The sequence below is a fragment of the Baudoinia panamericana genome (assembly GCF_000338955.1).
Source record: "Baudoinia panamericana UAMH 10762 unplaced genomic scaffold BAUCOscaffold_14, whole genome shotgun sequence".
Taxonomy (NCBI): domain Eukaryota; kingdom Fungi; phylum Ascomycota; class Dothideomycetes; order Mycosphaerellales; family Teratosphaeriaceae; genus Baudoinia; species Baudoinia panamericana.
Window position 1 is genome coordinate 649,588 of NW_006911270.1, and position 24,568 is coordinate 674,155.

At 55.2% G+C, this 24,568-nt stretch overlaps 11 protein-coding genes across 11 annotated transcripts; 6 read left to right on the forward strand and 5 right to left on the reverse strand.

The window, feature by feature from the left end:
- Window positions 1–17: 17 nt before the first annotated feature.
- Window positions 18–1,477, reverse strand: BAUCODRAFT_79372 (uncharacterized protein; the record flags this gene model as incomplete). Its single annotated transcript, XM_007682856.1, has 3 exons — window positions 18–1,132; window positions 1,197–1,341; window positions 1,415–1,477. The coding sequence occupies 3 exons, from the start codon at window positions 1,475–1,477 to the stop codon at window positions 18–20; spliced, it is 1,323 nt and encodes a 440-aa protein (XP_007681046.1).
- Window positions 1,478–1,767: 290 nt separating this feature from the next.
- BAUCODRAFT_116849 (uncharacterized protein) lies at window positions 1,768–2,329 on the forward strand (the record flags this gene model as incomplete). Its single annotated transcript, XM_007683047.1, has 2 exons — window positions 1,768–2,118; window positions 2,152–2,329. Exons 1-2 carry the CDS (start codon window positions 1,838–1,840, stop codon window positions 2,327–2,329), a joined length of 459 nt encoding a protein of 152 aa, XP_007681237.1. The 5' UTR covers window positions 1,768–1,837.
- Window positions 2,330–2,464: 135 nt separating this feature from the next.
- BAUCODRAFT_305808 (uncharacterized protein) lies at window positions 2,465–5,294 on the reverse strand. Its single transcript, XM_007683048.1, has one exon. The coding sequence runs from the start codon at window positions 5,156–5,158 to the stop codon at window positions 2,600–2,602; it is 2,559 nt and encodes an 852-aa protein (XP_007681238.1). The 5' UTR covers window positions 5,159–5,294; the 3' UTR covers window positions 2,465–2,599.
- Window positions 5,295–5,554: 260 nt separating this feature from the next.
- On the forward strand, window positions 5,555–8,391 carry BAUCODRAFT_152186 (uncharacterized protein; the record flags this gene model as incomplete). The annotated part of the gene is made up of 2 exons (XM_007683049.1): window positions 5,555–8,302; window positions 8,368–8,391. 2 exons carry the CDS (start codon window positions 5,555–5,557, stop codon window positions 8,389–8,391), a joined length of 2,772 nt encoding a protein of 923 aa, XP_007681239.1.
- Window positions 8,392–8,777: 386 nt separating this feature from the next.
- Window positions 8,778–11,078, reverse strand: BAUCODRAFT_79257 (uncharacterized protein; the record flags this gene model as incomplete). Its single annotated transcript, XM_007682849.1, has 1 exon — window positions 8,778–11,078. One exon carries the CDS (start codon window positions 11,076–11,078, stop codon window positions 8,778–8,780), a length of 2,301 nt encoding a protein of 766 aa, XP_007681039.1.
- Window positions 11,079–11,690: 612 nt separating this feature from the next.
- BAUCODRAFT_46341 (glycosyltransferase family 17 protein) lies at window positions 11,691–12,572 on the forward strand (the record flags this gene model as incomplete). The annotated part of the gene is made up of 1 exon (XM_007682786.1): window positions 11,691–12,572. A coding segment is annotated over one exon (882 nt), but the record flags the coding sequence as incomplete, so codon positions are not given.
- A 300-nt stretch (window positions 12,573–12,872) lies between these two features.
- Window positions 12,873–13,693, reverse strand: BAUCODRAFT_306074 (uncharacterized protein). Its single transcript, XM_007683050.1, has one exon. It carries the CDS (start codon window positions 13,593–13,595, stop codon window positions 13,134–13,136), a length of 462 nt encoding a protein of 153 aa, XP_007681240.1. The 5' UTR covers window positions 13,596–13,693; the 3' UTR covers window positions 12,873–13,133.
- Window positions 13,694–14,398, forward strand: BAUCODRAFT_306006 (uncharacterized protein). Its single transcript, XM_007683051.1, has one exon. The coding sequence runs from the start codon at window positions 13,792–13,794 to the stop codon at window positions 14,236–14,238; it is 447 nt and encodes a 148-aa protein (XP_007681241.1). The 5' UTR covers window positions 13,694–13,791; the 3' UTR covers window positions 14,239–14,398.
- Window positions 14,399–14,538: 140 nt separating this feature from the next.
- On the forward strand, window positions 14,539–15,509 carry BAUCODRAFT_52925 (uncharacterized protein; the record flags this gene model as incomplete). The annotated part of the gene is made up of 2 exons (XM_007682793.1): window positions 14,539–14,692; window positions 14,764–15,509. Coding segments are annotated over 2 exons (900 nt in total), but the record flags the coding sequence as incomplete, so codon positions are not given.
- A 580-nt stretch (window positions 15,510–16,089) lies between these two features.
- Window positions 16,090–19,980, reverse strand: BAUCODRAFT_126802 (uncharacterized protein; the record flags this gene model as incomplete). The annotated part of the gene is made up of 5 exons (XM_007683052.1): window positions 16,090–17,979; window positions 18,055–18,485; window positions 18,567–18,820; window positions 18,900–19,486; window positions 19,549–19,980. 5 exons carry the CDS (start codon window positions 19,978–19,980, stop codon window positions 16,090–16,092), a joined length of 3,594 nt encoding a protein of 1,197 aa, XP_007681242.1.
- A 658-nt stretch (window positions 19,981–20,638) lies between these two features.
- BAUCODRAFT_38961 (uncharacterized protein) lies at window positions 20,639–24,133 on the forward strand. Its single transcript, XM_007682733.1, has 5 exons — window positions 20,639–20,986; window positions 21,037–21,426; window positions 21,480–22,339; window positions 22,397–22,688; window positions 22,744–24,133. Exons 1-5 carry the CDS (start codon window positions 20,833–20,835, stop codon window positions 23,832–23,834), a joined length of 2,787 nt encoding a protein of 928 aa, XP_007680923.1. The 5' UTR covers window positions 20,639–20,832; the 3' UTR covers window positions 23,835–24,133.
- Window positions 24,134–24,568: the final 435 nt, after the last annotated feature.

Consider the following 24,568-nt stretch of genomic DNA (forward strand, 5'->3'; position numbering starts at 1 on the left):
ACGACATAATGGCCAACTCAAATCGCCCAACCGGTCGCTTTCTTCTTCGCCGCCACCTTTTCGGGCGTGAAAGTGCCGGTGTCTTCCTGTAGATCCAAAGGCAGCAGCCCGTAGTCAGCATTGCGCAATGGCTTGACAGCCAGATCGTCACCCGTCCGCCAGGAGGCGAGTTGCTCTGCGAGCTCCGCATCGTCATGCTGCGCATCTTGATCTCCTTCCCCTTCCACCTCCGACGCGTCTTCACCTTCGTCAAACTCGCCTTCCTCGTCATCATCTTGCGCGCTATCGTCTGACTGACCCGCAGCAGCCGCTTGATCATCATCGTCATCGCCACCCACAACCTCCACATACCGCTCCAGCTCCTTTGCCATCTTCTTCGAAAACCCACTAGCCTCCACCTCCACATCCAACCTCCTCTCCGCCTCCACCCCTCTCACCGCATCCTCAAACAACGGCCCCTCCTCATCAGCCACGTACTTGAACCTCCTCTCGAAGTACCTTTTCACACACGCCACATCCCTCTCAAAATACATCTTGGCATTGACATGATTCGTACTAACCGTCTGCGGGAAATCAATCAAGATCGGCCTCAACTTCATCTCCCCTTCCTTCCCCACCACTTCCTCCTCCTTGATAAGGATGTTAAACTCATTGAAATCACCATGAATGAGTCCCCTCTGCGCGAGACTAACAATCATCCCCATCAACTCCGCATGCAACCCCCCCGGCTCCGGCACCCGTTCAATCATCCTCAGCGGAAACGCATCCACAAACTCCATCAACACCGTATGCCGACTCCACCCCACCGGCTCCGGGACCGCAAACCCCTCCCGCCACAGCACGCGCATGAAGGCGTACTCCTTCTGCGCAGCGAGGCGGGAGAGGTACATCCAACTCCCCGTCGTGCGGTGGCGGAGGTAGTCACGATTAGCTTTCACGGAGCGGAAGGAGATACGGCCGAGACGGTGCAGTTTTAGCACTAGTTGACGGCCGGAGGGGGAGGCGGTGATGTAGATGTCTGATTCTTTGCCGACGCCTATTTGGTTGCCCAGGCTGTACAGGAGGGAGGATTTGCGGTGAGTGTTTAGGGCGAGGTAGTCGAGGCCGCCGTAGGTTAGGCGGTAGCCGTCGTCTGTACATGCAGAATCAGCACAGGGGGTTCACTTGGGAAGGATATATATTTCAGACGGGCATACATTTCGCATTCTTCACTTTGGCAATCAAACCTGCTTTGGCGAGAGTGGAAATGCATCTGTGCACGCCACTGCCTCCCCGTAGGCCAGCTATTTGCTGGATAAGTGGTGTCGGGACAAGCTCATGGTTCTTACTTCCTTGCTCAACCTGCGCCGTGCTGTCAGCAAACCCGTCAGCGATATGATGTCCTGTGGGAGACAGTATGGAATGATGCACTCACTGCTTGTAACACCCGCCAGTCTTCCGCTGTTAGGTAGCGGAAGGCGCGCGTGTCGAGCTTCATGATGACCTATACTTTCGGGCTTCGAAGGGTCGGAGGACGCTTCTACTGTCACGACTCTAGTCACGCGCTGGGAATGTCAGGTCTCTTACCCTTACTGTCCCAGAGAGGGCAGGGAACATTTGATGAAGAGGCTCAAAGCGAGACCTTTGCGCTATCGATAACGCCAGACGATGCGCCACGCCTAACCGGTTACAGAAGCCTCGGCAGTGGGGATCGTCATCGCGTGAGGCGTAGATCATGGTCAGGTCAGGCAGCTGCTTTCGCATGCCAACCCACCCCATATACCTACACCTTCCGCCACCATATTCTCCCTCACCCATAAAACCCCCCCCCACACCAGCCTCCTCCCGAGCGGCCAAAATGTGCGGCACAGATATCTTCCTCGGCCTCCTAGCAATCCTCTTCCCCCCGCTCGCCGTATGGGTGAAGAAAGGCCTCTGCAGCGCCGACAGCCTCATCAACCTCGCCCTCTGCTGCCTCGGCTTCCTCCCAGGCTTACTACACGCCTGGTACATCATCGCCGTCACCCCGGACCCCACATACTCGGACCTACCACAACAGGACCCGGAACGCGGTTACGGCGGCGGTGGTGGGGGGAACGTGACGTACTACTATGTGCAGCAGGATGGCGGACACCCGCGGTACGCGCGCGCAGATGGTGGGAATGGGGGCAGGAGTTATGGGACGGTGGGGCCGGCGCCGAGTACGCAGTTCCCGCATCAGCAGCAGGGCGGTTTCGTGCAGCCCCCGCCGCCACAGCAGCAAGTAGGAGGGTCCAGGAGTGAGGAGACCCCGCCGACGTATCAGCAGGCGGTGCAGGGGGATAACAAGGTGCAGCGGGGTGGGCCTTGAATAGCTAGGAGAAGATGGGAGGCGAGGGTTCGGCGCGATGGCGTTTGGTATTTGAGGAGCAGCGAGGCGGCGCTTAGTGGGCATTGTATGAGTTGATGCAGTAATGAAACTTCTTCGCTCGATTTTCATATGCGCAGCAACATCATGGCTGCGACCGGAGTATCCGGCGTAGGGAAGGTATGGAAACGTTTTGCCGTGCAAACGTGAAAGCGAGCAGGACGAGTACTTTGTAGGAACTTTGAAATGGGTGACAACGGCATGACATACGTGTTATCGGTCATCCAACTCCACCTCACCCGTCCTCCCACCCTCTCCCACCCTCCTCTCAGTCTCAGCCGGCAGCCCCGCCGAACCCGGTGGCGAAACCTCCCCCAACCTCAACCTCCCCCCAGTCCACCTCCCCATCAGCCCCGCCACTTTCCGCATCAGGTCCCACAACTTATCCTGCTGCTCCCGAATGCCACTCCCATCCTGTCGTGGATGCTCCTCCGCCTCCACCATAAACTGAAACTTCAAACAATCCTTCACCGTCACCAACCCCACCACTCTGCCTCGGTGTTCAACCAGAATGACACGCGGGCCGAGCTTCTTGAATAATTCCATCACCGTCTCCAACGGCAAGCGCGGATGAACAGCCAGCGGGGTGGGATCGACAAATTTCGAGAAATCCACGTTCATCTCCCCTTGCCCGGCCATGTCGTCAAATGTCACCCCAGGAAGACTGGCGGAGGGTGTGGTAGCTGTCGCAGGTCCATCTGGCGGGGCGAAGAAACAGCGGGCGTGCAGACTGACTTGTTGTTCCCTCTTCGCGCGATCGAGGGCGTACCTCAACTCTGTTCGACCAATGTAGCCGAGTAGGATCTTATTCTCATCGTTATCAACGACAGGAAAACCCTGGTACTTCGTCTCGGCCAGCACTTTTTCCACGTCCCGTATCAACATTCCTGCAGCGGGGAGAGTGGTAGGGTTGGCCGTCATGGTCTGACTAACCGGCACGCCGAAGGAGTGCTCTTCTTTATTGTCGAGAAAGGGAAACCCGTTGAACCAGATCATCCGGTCCGCGATCCCTCCCTTACCGCACCGGTCTGCCACGGCTTTCGTGACGCCGACGACAATCATGGTGGGCAGGATGTAGGTCAGTGCGCCTGTGAGTTCGAACATGATGACCACGACGGAAACGGTGATGTGCATGATCCCCGCCAACGCTGCGCCGGCACCAAGGAAGGCGTAGGTACCTGGTGTGATGCAGGGGGCGTCGGCTTCACAAGCCGCAAAGAAGGCGGAAGTTGGAAAAGTCTCGTGCAAAGCTTGGACTAGAATCCCCAGCATTCTCCCGAAGGAGGCACCGATGGCCATGGAGGGGACGAAGATTCCGGCGGGGACTTTACAGCCGTAAGAGATGATTACCAGGAATGTGCGAAGCACAGTGGCGAGCAGAAGGGCGAGGATCATGGACCACCGGTTCGAGCGGTCGCAAAGGGCGTCGTAGTCGTGTCCGCCTTCGCATTCGAGGAAGAGGATCTCCATGCTCTCGGTCATGTCGATGCGGAGGAACATATTCGGATAACACAATACCGCCGTCGCGAGAGCGAGGATAGTGGACTCGAGGATCGGGTAAGGAGCGAGATGGCGTTTCCGAAACGCTTGAACGCGAAGATTCCACTTCATGACGAAAGCGCCGTAGAGACCGCCGAAGAGTCCAAGCAGGATGTAGAAGGGGAGTTCGAAGAAATGCCAGCTGCGGTCGTAGCGGACTGTGAACATGACCAGTTGGCCTGTGCGAAAGGGGTTCATTGCCGCGAGGACGGCGGTGGCGACGAGGCAGCAGTAGTAGCTGCGCCACATAGTCTTGAGCGGGAAGTAATTACTCATTTCCTCCAGACTGAACAGGACGCCGCCGATGGGACTCCCAAACGCGACGGCCACGCCTGCTGCCGCGCACGCAGAGAGGATCTCGCGGGTCTTGGCGGCGTTGCGGCGGTATTTGGTGAAGAGGCGGGAAATGACATTACCAGTGCAGACGGCGTAGTGGACGCTGGGGCCCTCTTTGCCGACTGATAGCCCGGAGGCGATGGCGAGGGGCATGGCGAGGGTTTTTATCAGCAGCGTGCGGAAGCCGAGGAAACCTTTCATGACGAAGCCGGCGATGATGCATTTGATTTCGCTTATCCCGGAGCCGGCGGCGTAGGGGGCGTAGGATTTCACGAGGCGGGCGGAGGTGTAGGATAAGAGGCCGGCGAAGAGGATGTAGAGGAGGTAGTTGATCGGCCAGAAGTGCCCGCTCCAGTGGTGCCATTCCGCGCAGCCGCCTTCGGCGCCCCAGCAGCAGAAGGATTCGTTCAGGTAGAAGGCAGTGGTGCAGTAGCCTAGTTTCAAGTCGGAGAGCCATTCGGTGACGATGTTGAGGAAGGCGGCGTTGAGTCCTATAGCGACGCCGATCAAGGTCACGACGATCCAGCCCTGACCCGCATCGTACGCCTCCCACACCTTCCTCCTCCACCCGATCCGGCCCTCGCGGTCAAAGTAGTCGACCCGTTGCGCGCGTCGCGCTTTGCGGCGTTGGTTCTCCCGCGCCGCATCCTGCACCCAGTCGATGGTGGTGAAGTCCTCGTAGCGTTTGATCTCGGCGATCTCTTCCGCTACCGTTTCGTCGGCTGCAGTGGCGGCAGGGTCTTGCACTTCGCCTGACTCCGCCGTGGAGAGGGCGGAGAGGCGGCGGGTGAGACCGTCATTTCTGCGAGAGGAAGTGGATGTGGCGTAGCTGTGCTGGCGTCCTGGCGGGGGTGGAGGGTGAGTGGAGGTGGAGGTGGAGCTGGTGCGGCGGTTCATCGCGCGGGCGGTAGTTTAGGGTGAGATGGTCGCATTATGGTCCTCCCCATCAATGCCACTTCCCCTTGACCTCCTCGTCGTCTTCGACCACTGCGCTGTCTGATGGTACAGAAGTTCGCACGTCTGATTGATATCCATGGCTGAGTCAGCGAGCACTTGATCGGCCAAACTGCGGGCTAAATGTCGTATAGAGCTCGACTGTCGATGAGGCAAACATAGGACGCGGCTGCTCACACGATCATCTCCAACACACCTTCACCCTCTTCAACAACCACTCTACGCCTTCCATATCGACCCCGACCTCCTCGTATATCGGCCTCATTGCCCATCTGTGCCTCTTACGTTCAGCACATCTAGGGACTGCACCAGTGAACGTTCATCAAGCGAGCCGGGAGGATGGCGAAGGAGGAGGAGAAGCAGTCGAAGCCCCAAGACAAAGGCAAGGGCAAGGCGGTGGAGGACAAGCAGACCAACGGCGTCAACGGTACCAAGGCGGCAGGCAAGGATGGCGACAAGAAGGCAGACCACGACCTCCCACCCGACCAGCTTAACGAGGAAGACCAGAAACTCAAGGATGAGCTGGACATGCTGGTGGAGCGGTTAACAGAGAGCGACAAGTCATTATACAAGCCGGCGCTCGAGGCGATCAAGACCAGCATCAAAACGTCGACCAGCTCCATGACCGCCGTACCCAAACCCCTCAAATTCCTCCGGCCGCATTACGAGAAGCTGTGTCAGGCGTACGAGTCATGGCCGGCGGGCGATGACAAGGACAGTCTCTCGGATACGCTGTCGGTGTTGGGCATGACATATTCGGACGACGAAGACAGACGAGATACGCTCAAGTTCCGCTTACTGTCCAAGCATTCCGACTTCGGCTCGTGGGGTCATGAGTACATGCGGCATCTAGCGTTGGAGATTGGGCAAGAGTACCAGAAGCGGCTGGACGACGAGCAAGATGTGGAGGACCTCGCACAGCTCACGCGCTCACTCGTCCCTTACTTCCTCTCACACAACGCGGAAGCCGACGCCGTAGACATCCTGTCCGAGTTGGAGATGATCGAAGAAATCAAGCAATACGTCGACAAAGACACTTATGCACGAGTCTGCCTATACATGGTCTCCATGGTGCCCCTCCTGACCTACCCGGACAACGACCGCTTCGTCCGCACCGCCCACGACATCTACCTCCAGTACGAGCAACTCACGCAAGCCATGTCACTCGCCATCCGACTAAATGATGCCGACCTCATCAGATCCGACTTCGCCTCTACATCCGACAAAGCGCTCCGGCGACAACTCGCCTTCATCCTCGGCCGCCAAAGAATCTGCCTCGACTTTAGCGAATTCGAAGCGGAAGACCCGGAACTACAGGACTGTCTCAACAACACCAAACTCCCCGAACACTTCAAATCCCTCGCCAAAGAACTTAACGTCCTCGACCCGAAAGTGCCAGAAGATATCTACAAATCCCACCTCGAGTCCTCCCGCACAGCCGGGCTGACGAACACCGACTCCGCCCGGCACAACCTCGCCTCCGCCTTCGTCAACGCGTTCGTAAACGCCGGGTTCGGCGATGACAAGTTGATGTTGGTCGAAGGCGGGGTGAAGCAGAGCTGGGTGTGGAAGGTGAAAGAAGACGGCATGACCTCCACCGCGGCCTCGGCGGGGATGCTGATGCTGTGGGATGTCGAGATGGGGCTGGATAAGATAGATGCGTATACCTATGTGCCTGAGGATCAGATCAAAGCCGGTGCGTATCTGGCGATGGGGATTATGAATAGTGGTGTTCGCCTCGATTCGGATCCCACGATGGCGTTGTTGGGTGATTTGGAAGGAAAGAGTGTGGCGGTTAAGGTCGCTTCGATCATGGGACTTGGGTTGGCTTACGCGGGTTCAAACAATGAGGATTTACTCGAGTTGCTTTTGCCGCTTGTGACGGATACCTCGCTCGATATGCAGATCTCCGCCATGGCTGCGCTGTCGCTGGGGTTCATCTTCGTCGGCAACGCGCAGTCGGATGTTTCGGAAGCTATCATTCAGACTTTCCTGGATGAGGACCGGAACAAGCAGCTCAAGGATAAGTGGACACGGTTTATGACCTTGGGTCTTGCGTTGTTGTACTTTGGCCAGCAAGAAGAGGTGGATGTGGTGCTCGAGACGTTAAAGGTAATCGAGCACCCCATGAGCAAACCCGCGAGTGTGTTGGCGGAGATTTGCGCGTGGACTGGCACGGGCGCTGTACTGAAACTGCAACAATTGCTCCACATCTGCAACGACCACATCGAGGAGAAAGAAGACAAAGACGGCGAAGACACAGACGCGGACAAGAACGACGATACTGCGGAAGACAAGCGAGATGTCTCCGGCGACCAACTCGTCCAATCCTACGCCGTCATCGGCCTCTCCCTCGTCGCCATGGGCGAAGACGTAGGTCAAGAAATGGTCCTCCGCCAATTCGGCCACCTCATGCACTACGGCGAGCCGAACATCCGTCGCGCTGTGCCTCTAGCCATGGGATTGATCTCCCCCTCCAACCCGCAAATGAAGGTCTACGACACTTTATCCCGCTACTCCCACGACAACGACCTCGACGTGGCGGTGAATGCGATTTTCGCTATGGGCATGTTGGGCGCGGGGACGAATAATGCACGCCTTGCGCAACTGCTGAGGCAGTTGGCTAGTTACTATCACCGCGATGCGGGGGTGTTGTTCATGGTGCGTGTGGCGCAGGGGTTGGTGCATATGGGGAAGGGCACACTCAGCATAAACCCCTTCCACACGGACCGCACTGTACTCTCTCGAGTCGCTTCCGCGGGCCTGCTCACGGTGGCGATCTCCCTGATAGAAGACCCGAAGAAGTTCATCTTGGGCGACAACCACTACTTACTCTACTACCTAGTCACAGCCATGCACCCCCGCTTCCTCATCACGCTCGACGAGGAGCTCAAGCCGCTGCAAGTCAACGTCCGCGTCGGGCAGGCGGTGGATGTTGTCGGCCAGGCGGGGAGACCCAAGACGATTACGGGCTGGCAGACGCAGAGTACGCCTGTGTTGTTGGGGTATGGGGAGCGCGCCGAGTTGGAGGATGAGGAGTGGCGGTGTTTGAGTAATGTTATGGAGGGGATTTGTATATTGAGAAAGGTGAGTTAATAAAGTTGTTGCTTTGGGAGGTGTGAGGATGAGGTTTACTGACGATGATGTTGTAGAACCCGGAGTGGCAGAAGCCGTGAGCATGGCAATGAATTGTGGTCGCGGCGAAGGCGCTATGGCGTATGGTATTCCGCAAGTGGGAAGACATGTGGCGAGGCATGGCGGATGGAGCAAAGTCTGGCTCCCATCTGCTTGATAGACCAGTTTCATGACAGCTGTGTATCATACGTGTAATGCATCTATCGCTACGAGTTTCCGTTCCTCACCTCGAGAGCGTGTCCCACGGCGAAGTGCGAAACAATCCAATTTCATCATTGCACATCACCTGCTTCCCCGAAATGATGGGCTTTCAGTTATTCCATCAACCACAAGACTATTGCTGCACTCTAGCACTGCAGCAAGCAAGTTGATCATACGTAGCCAACCTATCCTTACAAAAACACCACCACCGCCTCTCCATGCCAACCTACCTCCCACCATTGATCTGCGCCCTCCTCTGCACCTTCTGCTGCACCCTCAACAAACTCGTCTTAATATCACCCTTACTAAACCCCTCCAAATCATAATACTGCGGCGCAATCTCCAACAACCACTCCGGCTTCACCCCCGTAACCGTACGAATGTAATTCTTACTCGTCAACACAAACTCGTTGTAAACGACCCACTCGCTATCCTGCCCCAACACCGTCGACGGATGCAGGAGGACACTCTGATTATCCTTCACAGTCGTGTACGTCTTGTTGGAAGAATCCTTCTTGGCGACTTGCATGAAGAACCCCGCCACCAGCGCGCGACGGATGTTCTCGTAGTACTTCTTGTCGGTGAAGGGGGTGGAGACGAGTTCGATCTCGGAGCGTTCCATGATGCGTTTGAGTTGCAGACGCACGTTGTCGGCCTGTTGTAGCGCGCGGAAGGAGAGGAAGTGGTCGTGACACCATTGTTTCGCGTTTTCCTGCGCGGACGGGGCTTTGAAGGCGTGGTAGACGTTGAGCATGGTGAGGTGGTCGCCGTCGGCGTGGGCGAAGAGGTCTTTCATTTCGTCGGCGCGCTTGCGGGCGGAGGCCGGGCGGACGAAGAGTTGGGGCACGCTTAGCAGGGCGGTGAGGGAGAGGATTTCGTTGCTGCAGTAGAATTCGGGGGAGGCAATTAGCATCACTGCCAGCGCGGGGTCGAGGGGGAATTCGGAGGCGAGTTTGCCCATGTTGGTTAGCTCGCCTTCGTCGTCGAGACAGGCGAGGTAGTTGAGCTCTTCTAGTGCGCGCATTAAGGTTTCCGGGGCGGGTGGGTCCATCAGGTCGAAGTGCACGAGGTCGTCTATGCCTAGTTTCTTCAGCTCGAGCACGGTACTAGCGAGGTTCGAGCGCAGGATTTCGGGGTATGACTGGTCGATTAGCTCTTTCTTGAAGGCGCCTTCGGTGTAGAGGCGGAAGCATTTGCCGGGACGCGTACGGCCCGCACGACCGGCGCGCTGCTGGGCGGAGGCTTTGGAGATTGGGCTGACGAGGAGAGATTCCACGCGGATGCGAGGGTTGTAGACTTTCTGCTTGCTGAAGCCGGGGTCGACGACGTAGACGATGCCGTCGATTGTTAGTGAGGTTTCGGCGATGTTGGTGCTGACGATGCACTTGCGGCCTGGGCGACCGCCGGGTTTAAATGGCGGTGGAGCAGGGTCAAAGATGCGCTGTTGTTGGGCTGGAGGTAAGGTGCCGTAGAGAGGGTAGACTTTGAGAGGTCCAGCATCAGCTTCGCGGACCATCTCGTCTCCTTCGAGGTTGATCTTGCGGCAGGCGTCTTCGATCTCCTCTTCGCCGGTCAGGAAGAGAAGAATATCTCCTTCTGGTTCCGTGGCGTGGATCTGAAGAACCGTACGCAGCGCGGCCTCGACGTAATCGCGTTCCGGCTCTGGCGTGTAGAAGATCTCGACTGGGTGCGTACGGCCCGGTACAGCGAGTAACGGCGCGTTCATGAAGTACTTCTGAAACTTTTGCGCGTCCAATGTCGCAGACATGATGATGAGCTTGAGGTCTGGTCTGCGCTTGACCACTTCCTTGAGCAATCCCATCAAAATATCCGTCGCCAACGTCCGTTCGTGCGCTTCGTCGAGGATAATCGTGCTGTAGCGCGTAAGGTCGTGATCGTTCATCGCCTCCCGTAATAACATTCCATCCGTCATGTACTTCAATATCGTCTTCGGGCCGGTCATATCTTCAAACCGAATGCTGTAACCCACTTCCTCACCCAACGTAACGTCCATTTCCTGCGCGACACGCTGCGCTACGGACATGGCAGCCACACGTCTCGGCTGGGTACAAGCGACCATCTTGCCCTGCTGCTGCGGCAGGTCGTCAAAGAGGACAAACTGTGGGATCTGCGTCGTCTTTCCCGAACCCGTCTCACCCACAAAGACGAGTATCTGCGACTTCTGGTACATGTCGAGGAACTCCTGCCTCTGCGCATGCACGGGAAGGTCTCGACGCTTCTTGAGGATGCCAAAGTAGCGCTCCGAGAGGTGACCACCACTGAAGAAGTTGGTCGGTCCATCTTCAGCGACCTTTGCTTGCTTTGCGGTCGTAGCATGTCGCTTCAGTGCCGGTCCGTTGCCATTTGATGTGCTGCCGTTCAAGTGTCCATTCGTGCTGGAGTCGCCGCTGAGCGAGACGCCGGAGTCGTGCTGCTCGTCCTCGTAGATGTGAGCCAAGTACGGGTTGTCGCGATCGTCGACCATCTTCTGCCGCTTGAAGCGAGACGGTTGCTTCTCTTCCGCCATCGTCGGGTCGAGGTGGTGTAGACTCGCCATCGAAGCTTGGCCGATGGTCGGGATTATTTTCCTGCGGCTGATCTTGCGCAGCGATCCATGACTCGCAGACGCTCTGATGCCTTAGGCCGCACAACGACGACTGAGCAGTATCATCCGAGCTGCGATGCACCAAGGCCGCGGCACTGTTGACGCCACCATAGCGCACGATACAGCAAACATGGACTGAAACATAGGTAGGTGTTCTACATTCACTTACAGTACGCATACTATACCTAGTACGACCGTCGGTGGTTCCCGGTAGGATGAGTACGTTGCAGCCGGCGGCCTGTCGATGAGCACAGCTGCTGCTGGCGTGCATACGGACGCCTACCATCCATCATGCGGCTGATCAACCTGCGCATCCGACCATTCAGAGTATTGGCTGTTCTCTTTTCCACAGCCCTTCTCTTCTATATTGGTGCCTCCTACGTCGTGGAGAAGAACAGAGTCCACAGCCTTAACCAAGACTTGGTCCATCTGCAGAATATAGGACCCGCAGACCGTCTGCTCCTGCCCGAAAGCATTCCTAGTTTCTGCAACGCTCATGGCTTCGAACCCTTTGTCCAGACCGGCGCTCACGAGCGCAAAGTGTACGACCTCTTCCTGCTTTCTACGGAGCTGGACTGGCTGGAGATCCGTCTGCACACTTTGAGCTCCTACATCGACTACTTCGTCATTGTAGAGTCGAACAGCACCTTCACCGGCCTACCCAAACCAGCCTATCTGGCTGAAAACTGGAACAAATTCGCACCCTTCCACAGCAAAATCATCCACAGTGTTGTCGAAGACCCAGGCCTGTCAATTGGAAGCAGGACTTGGGACCACGAAGACTACTTCCGCAACGCTTTGTTATACGCCACCTTCCCAAAACTAGTCGGAACGCTCCAAGAAGCCCAAGAAGGCGACGTCCTAATCGTAAGCGACGTAGACGAGATCCCCAAACCGGAAGCCATTGTCGTTCTACGCAAATGCGCCATTCCCGACCGTCTGACTCTACGAAGCCAATTCTACTACTACAGTTTCCAATGGCTCCACCGCGGGGAAATGTGGGCGCACCCGCAAGCAACCACCTACCACGGCCTCGACCGCACCATCTCCCCCAAGGACCTACGCAACGGCGAACCACATACACCCGGCTGGTTCTGGCTAAACCATCTGAGAACATGGTACCAATCGCGTGACTTCTGGGACGCGGCGTGGCATTGCTCATCTTGTTTCCACACTGTGAAGGAGATGCAGACGAAGATGCAGAGTTTCTCTCATGTGGGGTGGAATACGGAGGCGAATCGCGACGTGAGGACTATTGTGGAGAGGGTGAGGGGTGGTGTGGATCTGTTTGGGAGGGAGGGGGAGGTGTATGAGCGGGTGGAGGGGAACACGGATGTGCCGGCGTATATTTTGCAGCAGCCGACGCGGTTTGGGTATTTGTTGGATCGGGATGGGGAGGATGGTGGGTTCCAGGATGTGGGTGTTGATCGACCAGAAACGACTGGTGACGGATGATCTCCGCAGCACGAGCAGCTGAGGCGGGCGCAAGGCGTGTTATCTTCTAACCCTGCGGAAGCTCGCTACATACATTGCGGCCTCCTGCGAAAAGAGAATGCATCACGAATGCGAGGAGGTGTGACATGGTCAATGCCCCACTTTGTCTTCTTCGGGCAGTAGACACGCCACCCAGTCTACTGCACGCAAGTGCAGCTTTACCCCGTGTGGCGCCGAAGGATCGCATCCTCCGTGGGGACCTTACAGTAAGCTGATAGCCGCCAAGGATACTTCCTTTCTATATCTCCACCCTCACGACGCGACACCGACCTGCAAAGATCACTTCACGAAGCGAACAAGACCAAGCTCGCCATGACAACTCAACTCAATATAGGCTACCCACGCTCAGCGCCCGGCTACTTCCAGACAGTCTTCTCCAGCATCATCATATTCCAGAACACACTCTCTCTTTACGACCCCAGCGGTGTGGTTGAGCAATTTCAACTCCAAGACGCTAGATTGGGCGTTTTATTGGTCAGTGTTTCAACCTAATCGTTCGTTGTAAGGTTCGCTGCTGAGTCTATGACAGCCTTCGCTCTCATTACCATCAACGGCTTCGAGCTTGTAGGCGCGCTGAAGGATGACTGGGCGATCTATTGGTGGTCGCTGATCTCGCGGCTGATCGCGAGTGGGTTGTTCGTGACGATGGGAGGCGGGTGGGCGAAGCTTGCGCCGTTGGAGTTTGGGAGTTGCGTTGTTAGTGCTGCTTGTATGGCGTACTCTGCGTATAGCTTGCGAAAAAAGACTAAGGGTGGGTGAGACGCCTTGGTTATAGTGCGCATTGCCTAGTACAACTCGTCGACGGTCTGTGCAATGGCGAAGGTTGTTCTCTACACAGTCACGTGAGTTACGTATGTCGCTAGTGGATCGACTGCAGAGCGTATACACATTGGCGAACTTTCGACGCTCGGCGAGTTGGCGGTTTTCTTGCAAACCTGGAAGCATCGTAACCAGCGCCACTGCACTTGTCAAACTACGTCCGACGGATCACTCGATACTACGTACACATCTGAATCGAAAAGGGAAGACAACCTCTCCCGCTATCATCCTTGGTCGAGTTAACTGTAGTCTGTCGTGACCCCAGCGAAATGTGCATTATTGTGTAGGGCGAGGTCGAGGCCTTCCCGCAACATATTCCACCATGACCGTATGCGACTACTGCCAGGAAACGGTCTTCGGCGATGCCTCTTCCGAGCGCAAACTGCACCATAAGAATGCAGACGACTGGATTGCATCTCTGAGGGACTGTACCATCTGCAACCTCTTGCTTGACCACCTCCGAACGGCGGTCATTGCAGCTACAACGACAAGCGAACGAGTTCCAGCCATCTTCAACGCTTGGCTTGTACCCTTTTTGAACAATGGCATCCTACAGCTTCTTGCGAAGACACTGCCCATCTACGCATATGACATGCAAGAGCTCACTATACGGGGCCAGTATCTGTTGTCCTTCTACCCTCAAAACGGCGCACTGGGCGATCTAGGCATAGAGACGCCGTTTGGGCAGATCAAGCAGATCTCGCCACGTTCTCAAAACTTCATCCTGTATGTTGCAGACAGTACGTGGGACACTTGGCAGAAGGTTTGATGCACATAGCCTAACGTGCGGTATCAAGATGCTCAGAAGTCGCCGCGAATGAAGCCAGATACGGGTAGTCCGGCCACTTTGCAGCAGATTGGCCGATGGATCAAAGCTTGCGACAACCATGAGAGCTGCATACGGGCCCGTAACCGCGCGAGGGGCTATATGCCGACGAGGCTATTGGACCTCGGTGGAGGTGACTCCCATCTACGACTGGTCGAGACTACGAAGCTGGCGGAGAAGGCAGAATACATGACACTCAGGTGCGCGAACACTGTGGATTCGCTATGCCGTGCTAACTGAAGATTGAGCCACTGCTGGGGCGGCATGCAGCCAATTCGGTTGACAGTATGGAACCGTGCAGAGTTCCTAGAACGTATTCACTTCGACAGTCTACCGCTGACTTTTCGTAACGCCATTGCTGTAACACGAAGGTTATGCATTCGATACTTGTGGATTGGTAGGCTGAAACAGAGCAACGTTCTTGCTTCTTACTTGACATCTGCTGACCAATTGTCTACGAATGTCTAGACAGCTTGTGCATTATACAAGACTCTCGTGATGACTGGGATCATGAGGCTGCATTGATGGACGAGGTCTACGGCAGCTCGTATATCAATATAGCTGCGGCGAATGCCAGCAACAGTGCAGAGGGGCTCTTCCGCCACCGGAGAACCGCTTTGTTACCGCCGTCCGTTGTGCGCCTACGATGGCGTGGTGAGGAATTTCGCTGCAACGTTCTGCGTGAGGACATGATGCAAGGTGACTTGCTTTCTGAGCCTCTGCACCGCAGAGCATGGGTGTTCCAGGAACGAATGTTATCACCCAGGACAGTGCACTTTGGAGGGCGTCAAGTAACGTGGCAGTGTCCGGAGCTTACGGCTTGCGAGAGCATGCCAAACGGTCTTCCTGCGGGCGTGAATGATATGAGCCCGGAAGAGCGAGTGTGGCGATCGGTCCTGCCCGACATCAAATCCGAGGCTATACTAACAGATGTCCAGACCGCCGAGCTTCGCCGAATGTGGCAGGTTGCGGTGTCGGCTTTTACCAATTGTAACCTAACAGTTCAGGCAGACAAACTCCCGGCCATCGCTGGCGTGGCGAAACTTATCGGCAAGGCGTTGGGAGAGGAGTACGTTGCGGGCCTGTGGAAATACGGACTCGCGGAGCAGTTAGCTTGGCGCGTTCGCAATTGTCGAACCAGTGAAGGCAAGCCGTCGAGAAGGCAAGGACAATCTCTGAGCGATTACCGAGCGCCGTCCTGGGCGTGGGCGTCCATAGACGGCGCGGTTGAGCTCCCGTCCAGAGTGCTACAGCGCCGTGACTATGTCCTCGACATACAGGATAATAGTGTCAAGCGTTCGCTGAAGAATGACAAGCTTCTGTTCGGCCAGATAACGGCTGCCTCCATGATTGCGTGCGGTCGACTGTACAACTTGACATTCTCCCTTGAGAATCCAGTTTCGCAAGAGTGGACGTGGGATTATGCCCAGGAGAGCAGCTTGTGGTGCAAACTGTATCCGGACGAGGCCATCAAAACTCCCGAAATACAGCAAGCGGACGAACCTGAACTAGGCCGCACTGGCCAAGCTCCAACCGCGAGCGTGACGGTCTCCCGCCCTTCTCTCATGCTGGCATACACGTACAATAGGCCAGGCCTCAATCCTGAAGGCTACAGCGGATACGCCTTGGCCCTCAGCCTGGCGGACGACTCCGCGACCTTCCAGCGAATCGGTCTAGTCGAGTTTCGCGGACTGACGGATGAGGGTTGGAATGTTATGCAGAAGGCACGCGTTCTCACGGATCGTACATCAGCAGATGAAGGCTTTCAAGACGAAGTCCTGCATCGCATAACACTTATCTGAGCGACTTATCCTGTGAGCAAGCCCTCATTGAGCCAGACACGAGCTTCAAGATGCGTTGCTGATGAGCAGACAAGATGTTTAAAAGCTCCCCAGAACACTGCTCGTCTTCAGCAATCTGCATGGGCAGCTTGCCCTCGCGGTCGCGCTGAAGCATGCTGGCACCGGCTTCAAGCAATTTCTCCACCGCTCGGGGCTCATTCAGGCGCAAAGCTTCAATGAGGAGCATTTGATTCCCCTTTTGCGTGAGCCGGAGTTCCGAGCCCTTGCCAAGCAGGCGGACCGCGACATCCCATTGCATGTTTTGCATTGCAACATCAATGGGAAGGTGGCCGTGGTGGTCTGGAAGTGCGACAATACTCTCATCTGCCGCATCAACGAGGGTTGTGACTATCTCAGTCATGGATTGACCTGCCTGGCCAAGGTATGCTATGGCCATGGACAATGCAGTCTCCCCTTCAAAGTTTAGACTCTTTTGGGAGTCGGTGCTATGTTCCAGTATCGACTTCACTGCCTCCAGAGAGCAGCTCTCAACCGCACAGTGCAGAAGAGAGTACCTTAGAGGATGTCGCTGTATGTCGTGCAGGTGGAGTGGTAGGGCGCGGTTTGTCTGGCTCGCATTGGACCCTTCAAGCTCCGCGACCAGAGCTTGCCAGGACTGCATATCGCGAAGATCCGGGGCGTTTGAAAGGCCGGAATGCCGCGCGAGGAGTTCCACGATTGGTGTCTGCTCGTTCAGTTGATTGTTTAGCACTGCGACGTCCAAGGGTGTCAAGCCCGCCACATCTTCAAGCGTAGGGTCCGCGTCATGCTGCAGCAGAAGTTCAACTACATCGCATCCAGTCCCAGGAACGGCAACCGCATGATGTAGTGGCGTCTTTCTCATCTCGTCTTGCGCATTGATTTGCAACCTGCACTTCCGCAGAAAGTTCATTATCGGTTCGAGCTCCTCTGTGGGAAGTAACGCTGCGTAGTGTAGAAGACTTCTCCCTAAGTCGTCGGTCATATTGAGATGCGCCCCTTGCGCATGTAGCTGCCCAAGCATCGTTGCACGATCAGTCTGCTCGGTCGAAGAATTGTTAGATGTAGCCTGAGGAGGCCAGTACCTTGATTCCATGAGTACCATGCAAGGGTTGCGACCGAAGGAAGCGTCCACGACGTTCAGAATGCCTGACGAGTCTTGACGGTCTAGCAACCGTTCAATGGCCTCTGTGTTGGCGATCGCAAGGGCTGCGTGAAGCGCGGTGTGACCGAAGCGATCTTTAACCGCTAGGTCGAGGTCAGGCCTCGCTAGAAGCATGTCAATCATGCTTGTTTTCCGGTCGCGAATGGCCAGCATTAACACCGTTTCACAATGGCAACCGTCGTTTCTTGCGTTGAGCGTCGCTTCACTGCATTTCGGCAGGATCACTTCGACTAAGTGATCCCTGCGTTCATCTCCTGCCAGACTTACTGCCAGCCACAACGGCGTTATACCACGATTGCAGCGGGTGGATGTGTCCGCGCCCATGCTTATCAGCTCACTGACGAATGCCTTATTGCCATGCTCAATCGCTACCATGAGTGGCGTCTGTCCGGTCAACGCATCACGAGCGTTGATGCTGCAGCTGTCTCCAAGCCCACAAGGGCCACTCAGAAGTTCAACGAGGTCAAACCAGGCACAGACATGTAGAACGTCGCCACTGGGCCATGACCCGTAAGCGCCATCACCGCCACCGCCACAAGCACCGAGTTGCTGTAGGCCAACGCTTCGCTCATAGCACCTCAGCAAATGGGCCACAGCCGCAAGGTTCTCCGGGGTACAATTCTTGCGCACATGGTGGCCCCAGTGCTGTAAGGCGTACCGGAGGAAGGGCCTCTTGTTGACTATCTCGATGAGTGCTACCTGAAGTTTGACGGGGTGAAAGAGTCAGCTATGGCTGTGATGACTTTTGGAACATATACATATCGCATAGCTTACCGCATCGTCAGCACAGTCATCGAGCTGCTTCCGGGCGTCTTGAATGACGTGGCAGCACAGCTTGACCATGTCAAGGTTTACGGTTGTGAAGGCAGCAGTACAGTTCTCGTACAAATAAATGCCGGCCGTTGCATGGAAAGGCTGGACTTCGTTTGATGAACCAAGGATGAGGAAACCATTCGTGATCTTGAGAAGGGTATGCTCGCTCAGACGCTCGACCGAAGAGCCATTGAGGAGACCAAGCAGTTGCACAGCGTCTACAAGCTCTTCGAAGATTAGCGCTCGGGTCTCATAACAGCTGGTTGCTACAATCGCAAGAGCTGCCAAAGCCAGGTGTCTCTCCTCGTCGTTCGTGTTGCTCGAAACACCTTCCATCATACTGTCGAAGTATTGCGCCTCGTGTACTGGCAGGCGGTCAAGGATGTTGATAACTGCCCACATCCAGTTAATAATTGTCATTGTACGTCAGGTGACGCAGAGCATAGTGGCAAGAGTCTGAGCATTCGACGTACCATCATCTAGAGTTTGCCGTCTTCGCAAGTACTCCATATATAACTTTGCAAGCAGAAAGACTCCCTCAGCTTTAGCCGCAACTGTATTTGTAACGTTATCAATAATCTCTTGCGCATTGCTTAATTGTCTGCCGATCGATGTGGAATTGTCTATTTCCTTGCGCAGACTTACTTGGACGTAGCTGACAAGCTCGTCGCTAGGACTACTCAAGGTAACATTGATGTGCCGGTATGGCTCCCTCAAGTTATGCTGCCTTCGAAGCGCACTTTGTCAGCCAATTGAGCCGCCGACACGGCACACTCTGTTGTCTTGACGAACGAGATAGCTCTCACCTGTCTAAGCACCAGTACTGATCTTCATAGCAGGCCTGGCATATGTGATACACGCCGTCGCCGCACTGCTGGCAATGCCAATACAGTACGATATTCGACATGGTGCAGCCAGGCCGGTCGCACCGGATCGTCTCCACTTCCGACCGCTCAAGCTGTGATTGTACGGACAGGAGTCTAAGCAATCCTGACGTCTCACCCAAGAGTCTCGCAAGCTCGGCGATGAGATCCTGTTGCACTACGCCCGGGCAATGATCGATGCCGTCAACGATGAGAAAGACGCGGGAGAAGGTCTTGGTCTCGGTAACAACATATGCACGTAAAGCGTCCATGCTCACATCTAGGGTCCCTGTTCGGCTGGAAGCTAAACTCTGCAAAACGCCAGAAGCGATACTGTGAGACAGCTGAGCTTCGATGAGCTGCCTCAACACTGTCCGTAAGACGACCTCAAGGGCGCTCCTACGCGGCACATCGTAGACGTGCTCACCGTTCTCATTTGTGCGCTGCAGGAACAGTGAGATGATGGCCACGTCTTCCCCTTCCTCATATCGCTTCTTGATATCTCGGGCTACTGCTGCTGCAAACGTGGTCTTGCCCGCCGTCAGTATCTATAGAGCAGTAATACACATCCAATCTTGGGTTATACACGGACCTTGCCGCATCTAGGCTCACCGTAGCAACGGAGCTGCCATGGCTTACCTTTCAACCATTGTTGGTACTGCTGGGATTGGAAGAACCACTTCCGTACTTCGCAGTAGTCGGACAGAAGCTCCGTACGGACCGTGCTGAAATCGAACGAAGAGAGTCTTGCTAGGAAGGCAGTGTCACCATTACTGGCAACTTGGTGAATTCCACCATGCAAACGGTGATAGATGGTTCGGCGAAGTGGCTGGACGAAGTCGGCTCTCGACACCTGCTTAGACTGAGCCTGCTGTTTCTGCAAAAGCTCTACAATTTGTATCAAGTGCGGCAATTTGTGGTCCTCGGTAATATTCTTCGCTTCGCCTAGGGACTTGTGAGCTGCCTTGTTGATCAGCCTGCGCAAACGCTGAGTTGCGGCGTGACCCTCGTCTTCGCCATCCATGATCAGAACAAGTCTAAGATACAAGCAGCGAATCAGCCTATATGGTCGTAGGTATGCGTGCCGCCTGTAGGCCAGAGGCAATTACTATTCCGATCACCAAGACTTTGTCAAACTATTTGCCTAGGGCTGATAGTGCCAAAGGCACGTTTCAGCCCCAATTGCCAATCCTTGAGATGGCCCAGGCTTGCAGTAGCCTGCATGCACAAGCTTGAAATAGCCATGCTGGAAAGGGAAGGTCGCTCAATTGCTACGATGGTGATGCCTTCTTGCCAACGAGGACCTGAGAGGGTAGAACCTAATACTTCTTGTGAGGCTGGCTGCTCCTGGGGCTTGAGCTTCTGACATCTCTGTGGAAGTGCGGAGCAGGCCATCGGCGCCGTCGTGTGGTTCAGATGGTTTCGCGGGACGGCCACGGCTTAGATACGGCCACGGCCCGTCATGGTAGCGGTAGCGGTAGCGGTAATGGTGGAGCCTCTCGGGTTCGGATCTGCCTCGAAAACCAATCGTTCAACCCGCATGGCTTTTCCAACCCATCCTTCGATCCTGCCGCCAGCTGTTGCAATCTCCCACACACACACTAGTATCGATCCGACCGGTGACGGTGGCGATAATGTTGGGGTCTGCGCACAGTGCACGTGCTCCAGTACAAACTGCGGCTCGAGCCAATAGAGGTAGGATGCCTGGTGATAACATCAGGTTAACAACCCGGTTGGAGACTTGGCTTGGGGGCTACGACGTTCCTGTTCATATCTTCTTATACAAGGCGACGGTGTCTTTCTTCACCATTTCGGCTCTCTGCCAAGTCGTGTTTCCGACACTTGTTTGCTAGCGCTCCCCTCGCTGGAAGACAACATGCAGGCAACGCGCATGCTCGTTCTTTACTTCTACTTGCTAGCACATACCGCAACCGCCCAGCAGACCCCGATACCAAATGATCTCAATACCGAAGTACCGAGTCCACAGCCAACCATCTGCGGTGACATTGTCGAGGCGGATCTGTATTATGGCAAGGCAATTGGCACGCTCTGCAGTGAAGCCAGCGCTGACTGTGGGAAGGACAATCTTTATTCTTTGCGTCTGATGCCATAGCGTGCCTCACAAGTGTTCCGTTCAATGCCGCGGTCGCTACTCGCTTTATAACGTACTACAATCAGACACTACAGTTCTTGAGCAACCTAGCCTATCTTAGGAACCCGCCCTCCGGGTATCAACAACCAGCGGTAGATGTGGTTGGCGGGCTCGAGCAGATACGGAACCGGATCGATGCTGGGTACTACCACAACTCCTACGCGTTCGAAGCAGACGTCCAAGCACTGAGCCAGGCGACGCACGATGTCCACACCACGCTTTATGCGGGTGTTACCAATCTTTTCACCTTTTCGAGCCCATTCCAGATTGCCTCTGTATCCAGAGATGGCAAAGAGCTTCCAGAGGTCTATGTTTGGAGTAAGTCTATGTGCAGTGAGCCACGACATACCACTGTGGCTAACCCTGGCAAGACGAGCTAATTACGTGCACAACGTACCGCAACTGCACACCTTCTCCGATTACCACTATCGATGGCATACCGGTAGTGGAGTACCTTACCTCCTTCGCGGCAGCGCAATCATTCGGCATGATCGAAAGCCATGCGGACTATAACAACCTCATGATAACGCCTGCGCAGGTTATCACGGGCTATGCCAATGCCTTCGGCGGAGGGGCGACTTTCTACCCGGGCGACAACATGACTCTCGAATACGCCGATGGTCGGCCGTCCGATACTGTGTACTGGACAGCTGTGTTCAATTCGCCGGGTTACACCGGTCCTCTACAAACTGGAGGCGATCTTTACAACTTCGCTGTGCTAGGTCTTGTCCCAGCTAACTTCGAGGCAACCTCGAATGCGTACTACTCATGGCTTGCGAACAGTACGAATACTGGAAACTCGGACTTTGATGATCAGTCCAACAGCACTATCGGCGACGATGATGGCGGCAATGGAGACGATACTGGTGGCAACGTTGACGGCGATGACGAAGACGACGGGTCCGACGACGATGACGGCAACGGCGACGATACCCAGTACCTTACGTCCTGGAACTCTATTTCATCCGCCTACCCGGCTAATACCATGATGTACCAATCTGAGCTCGGCTTGACGTCTTCGGGAAGCATTACTGGATACTTTTTGCGGAGCATCTCGACCGCTGTTTTGAGCATCCCTACGTTTGAGGCCTACGGCGACGTATCGTCCTTCAGTCAAGCTGTGCAAGACTTTGTGGACAACGCTACGAACCTTGGCGCGGGCAAGGTAATCGTCGACCTACAAGAGAACACGGGCGGTCAGGAATCTCTTGCATACGAGGTCTTTAGATGGGTAAGTATACATTGTACGGTGGCACTTATATTATTGCTAATACCCATTGGCTTCTAGTTCTTTCCAGGGGTAACGCCATGGACCGGGAGTCGCATGCGATCGCATGACCTCGCCAACGTGCTCGGCAGTGCAATGACGAGCTATTTCCAAAGCTTGAATACCTCAAGCGATGACTACTCAGAGTATGTGTCTAAAGAGTGGGTGGTAACTGACCGTATCAACGCTTTAACCGGTCAAAATTTCTCCTCGTGGCGCGAATTCTTCGGGCCGGTTCACTTACACAACGATACCTTCTCTCAGACCGAGCAGTATAACTTATCTAGCGCTGTGTTCAACAACAATGCACTCAGTAAGGCCCGACGGTGCGCATTTAGTGTGTTCCGTACGCTAACTTGACTTCCAAGATATTGACTACCCGGATTGCTATTACAACAGCACTTGTGAACCGAATGCGCTCTGGGACGGTAAGGATATCGTCCTACTCACTGACGGTGGTTGCCTCAGCACTTGTGCGCTCTTTGTTGAGATGATGGTGCAAATGGGAGCCTCCACTGTCGCCATTGGCGGGCTGCCAAAGAACGGCGCGATGCAGGCCAGTGGCTCCAGAGGCGCGACTGCTTACTCAAGTGACCAGCTTGACTACGATGTTTACACTGCAAGCAACATCAACGGAACCGCAGCGGCTCAGCTGCCCCAGGACTGGGATACCGGCATGGTCATCACCCACGCCGGCTTGACATTGCGGGATGCCATACGAACCAATTACAGCACGCCGCTAAACTTCCTCTACCTCCCAGCCGACTGCCGTCTGTACTGGAGTCTCACGAACTTCAACAACTACACGCGGTTGTGGCACGATGTGTGGAACGGGGTTTACAACGATACGTCGATTTGTGTGCCGGGGTCAATCAATGCCACTGCGATACAGCAAGCAAAGACTTCAGGACTGCGCCAAAGATCTCTTTCCTACGGGAGCAATAGTATTGCTGAGTACGTCGAACAGGGCATTGACCCAGTCGGCCTTGACTCGGACTCCCTTATTTCTCTTTTCGGTCCTCAGGACGGTCCTGGCGGCTATACGCCGATCAAGTTCTGCGAGAACTCGAGTGGGGACAAAGATCAAGGTCTTTGCTCGGTTGGCATTTGTGTCAAGGTCAACTTCGCCTGCGGAACGCCATCCTGTAGCCAACCTCGGTGCCCTCCGAAGAAAACGGACAACAACAGGTGGGTGTGCGCTCCCAGCTGTAAGCGCACGAGTCAGCAGGGTGGCAACTGCAACGGAGGAGAGCGGTGCGAGTCTACTTCTACAAGCGATGGTAAACAGAACTCCTTAAACCCTGCAGGCTCAAATAGTCTGAAGCAGCCAAGCTCAGACGTTCAAATTACGAACGGTCGATGTATGCCGCGGACTGGAGATTGGCGGCAGATTTCATGCCAATGGCTCAAGAAGAATCCGCAGAACTATCAGCTCGTGGCACAAGGGTACACTGCTTAGCTTGATGAAGCTTTGTAACGAATATAGCTCTATCTCCTGCTATGCCGCTCACCGTAATATCGCGCTGTTATACAGACCCAACATACCCATGCGTACTTGCGCTTTGTAGAAAAGCGTACTGCAGCCAATGCCCATTACTGCGCTTTGTAGTAGCACACTGCTGCCACTTCATCATCCCTTAACCTTGATTGTGACCGAGCTGTTGTCAGGCATACTGGTTCCACTCAAGCGCGTGGCGTTCCAGCTGTCTTCTCGGGCCGGCCGTCCTTGCGACGCTTGGCCGAAGTCGTCACGTCTTCATCCTCGCCAGCTTTCCCCATCGCCGCTTTCGCCTCGTTCTCCACCTTTTTCTCCTGGACGGCCTTTTCGGCGTTGAGCTGGCGCCTGACATTGCTTCTGAGGTAGCTGTGTTTCGACTCGGCATACGCTGCGGGATCAAGTGCAATTTTGAACAGATTGATACAGTTCACCACGTCCAGCGCCACCATCTTGTTGTCTTTCACGATTGACACCATCATCGCAAATCTGTCAGAGCAGGCGAGGTCCTTGCGATACTTGACATACCGAGCGGTACCCCTAGCTTTGGACCGCTCGATTGTCTCGATTGGAACGCCAACTTCGTGTACCGATACTCCGGCCTCAATCGCGAGAGTGCAACTTGCGCGGGTGTTCAGAAGACCCTTGGGTGTCGACAAGAGCCTCTTTATCTCCACCATGGCCTCTTGTTGCTGCTG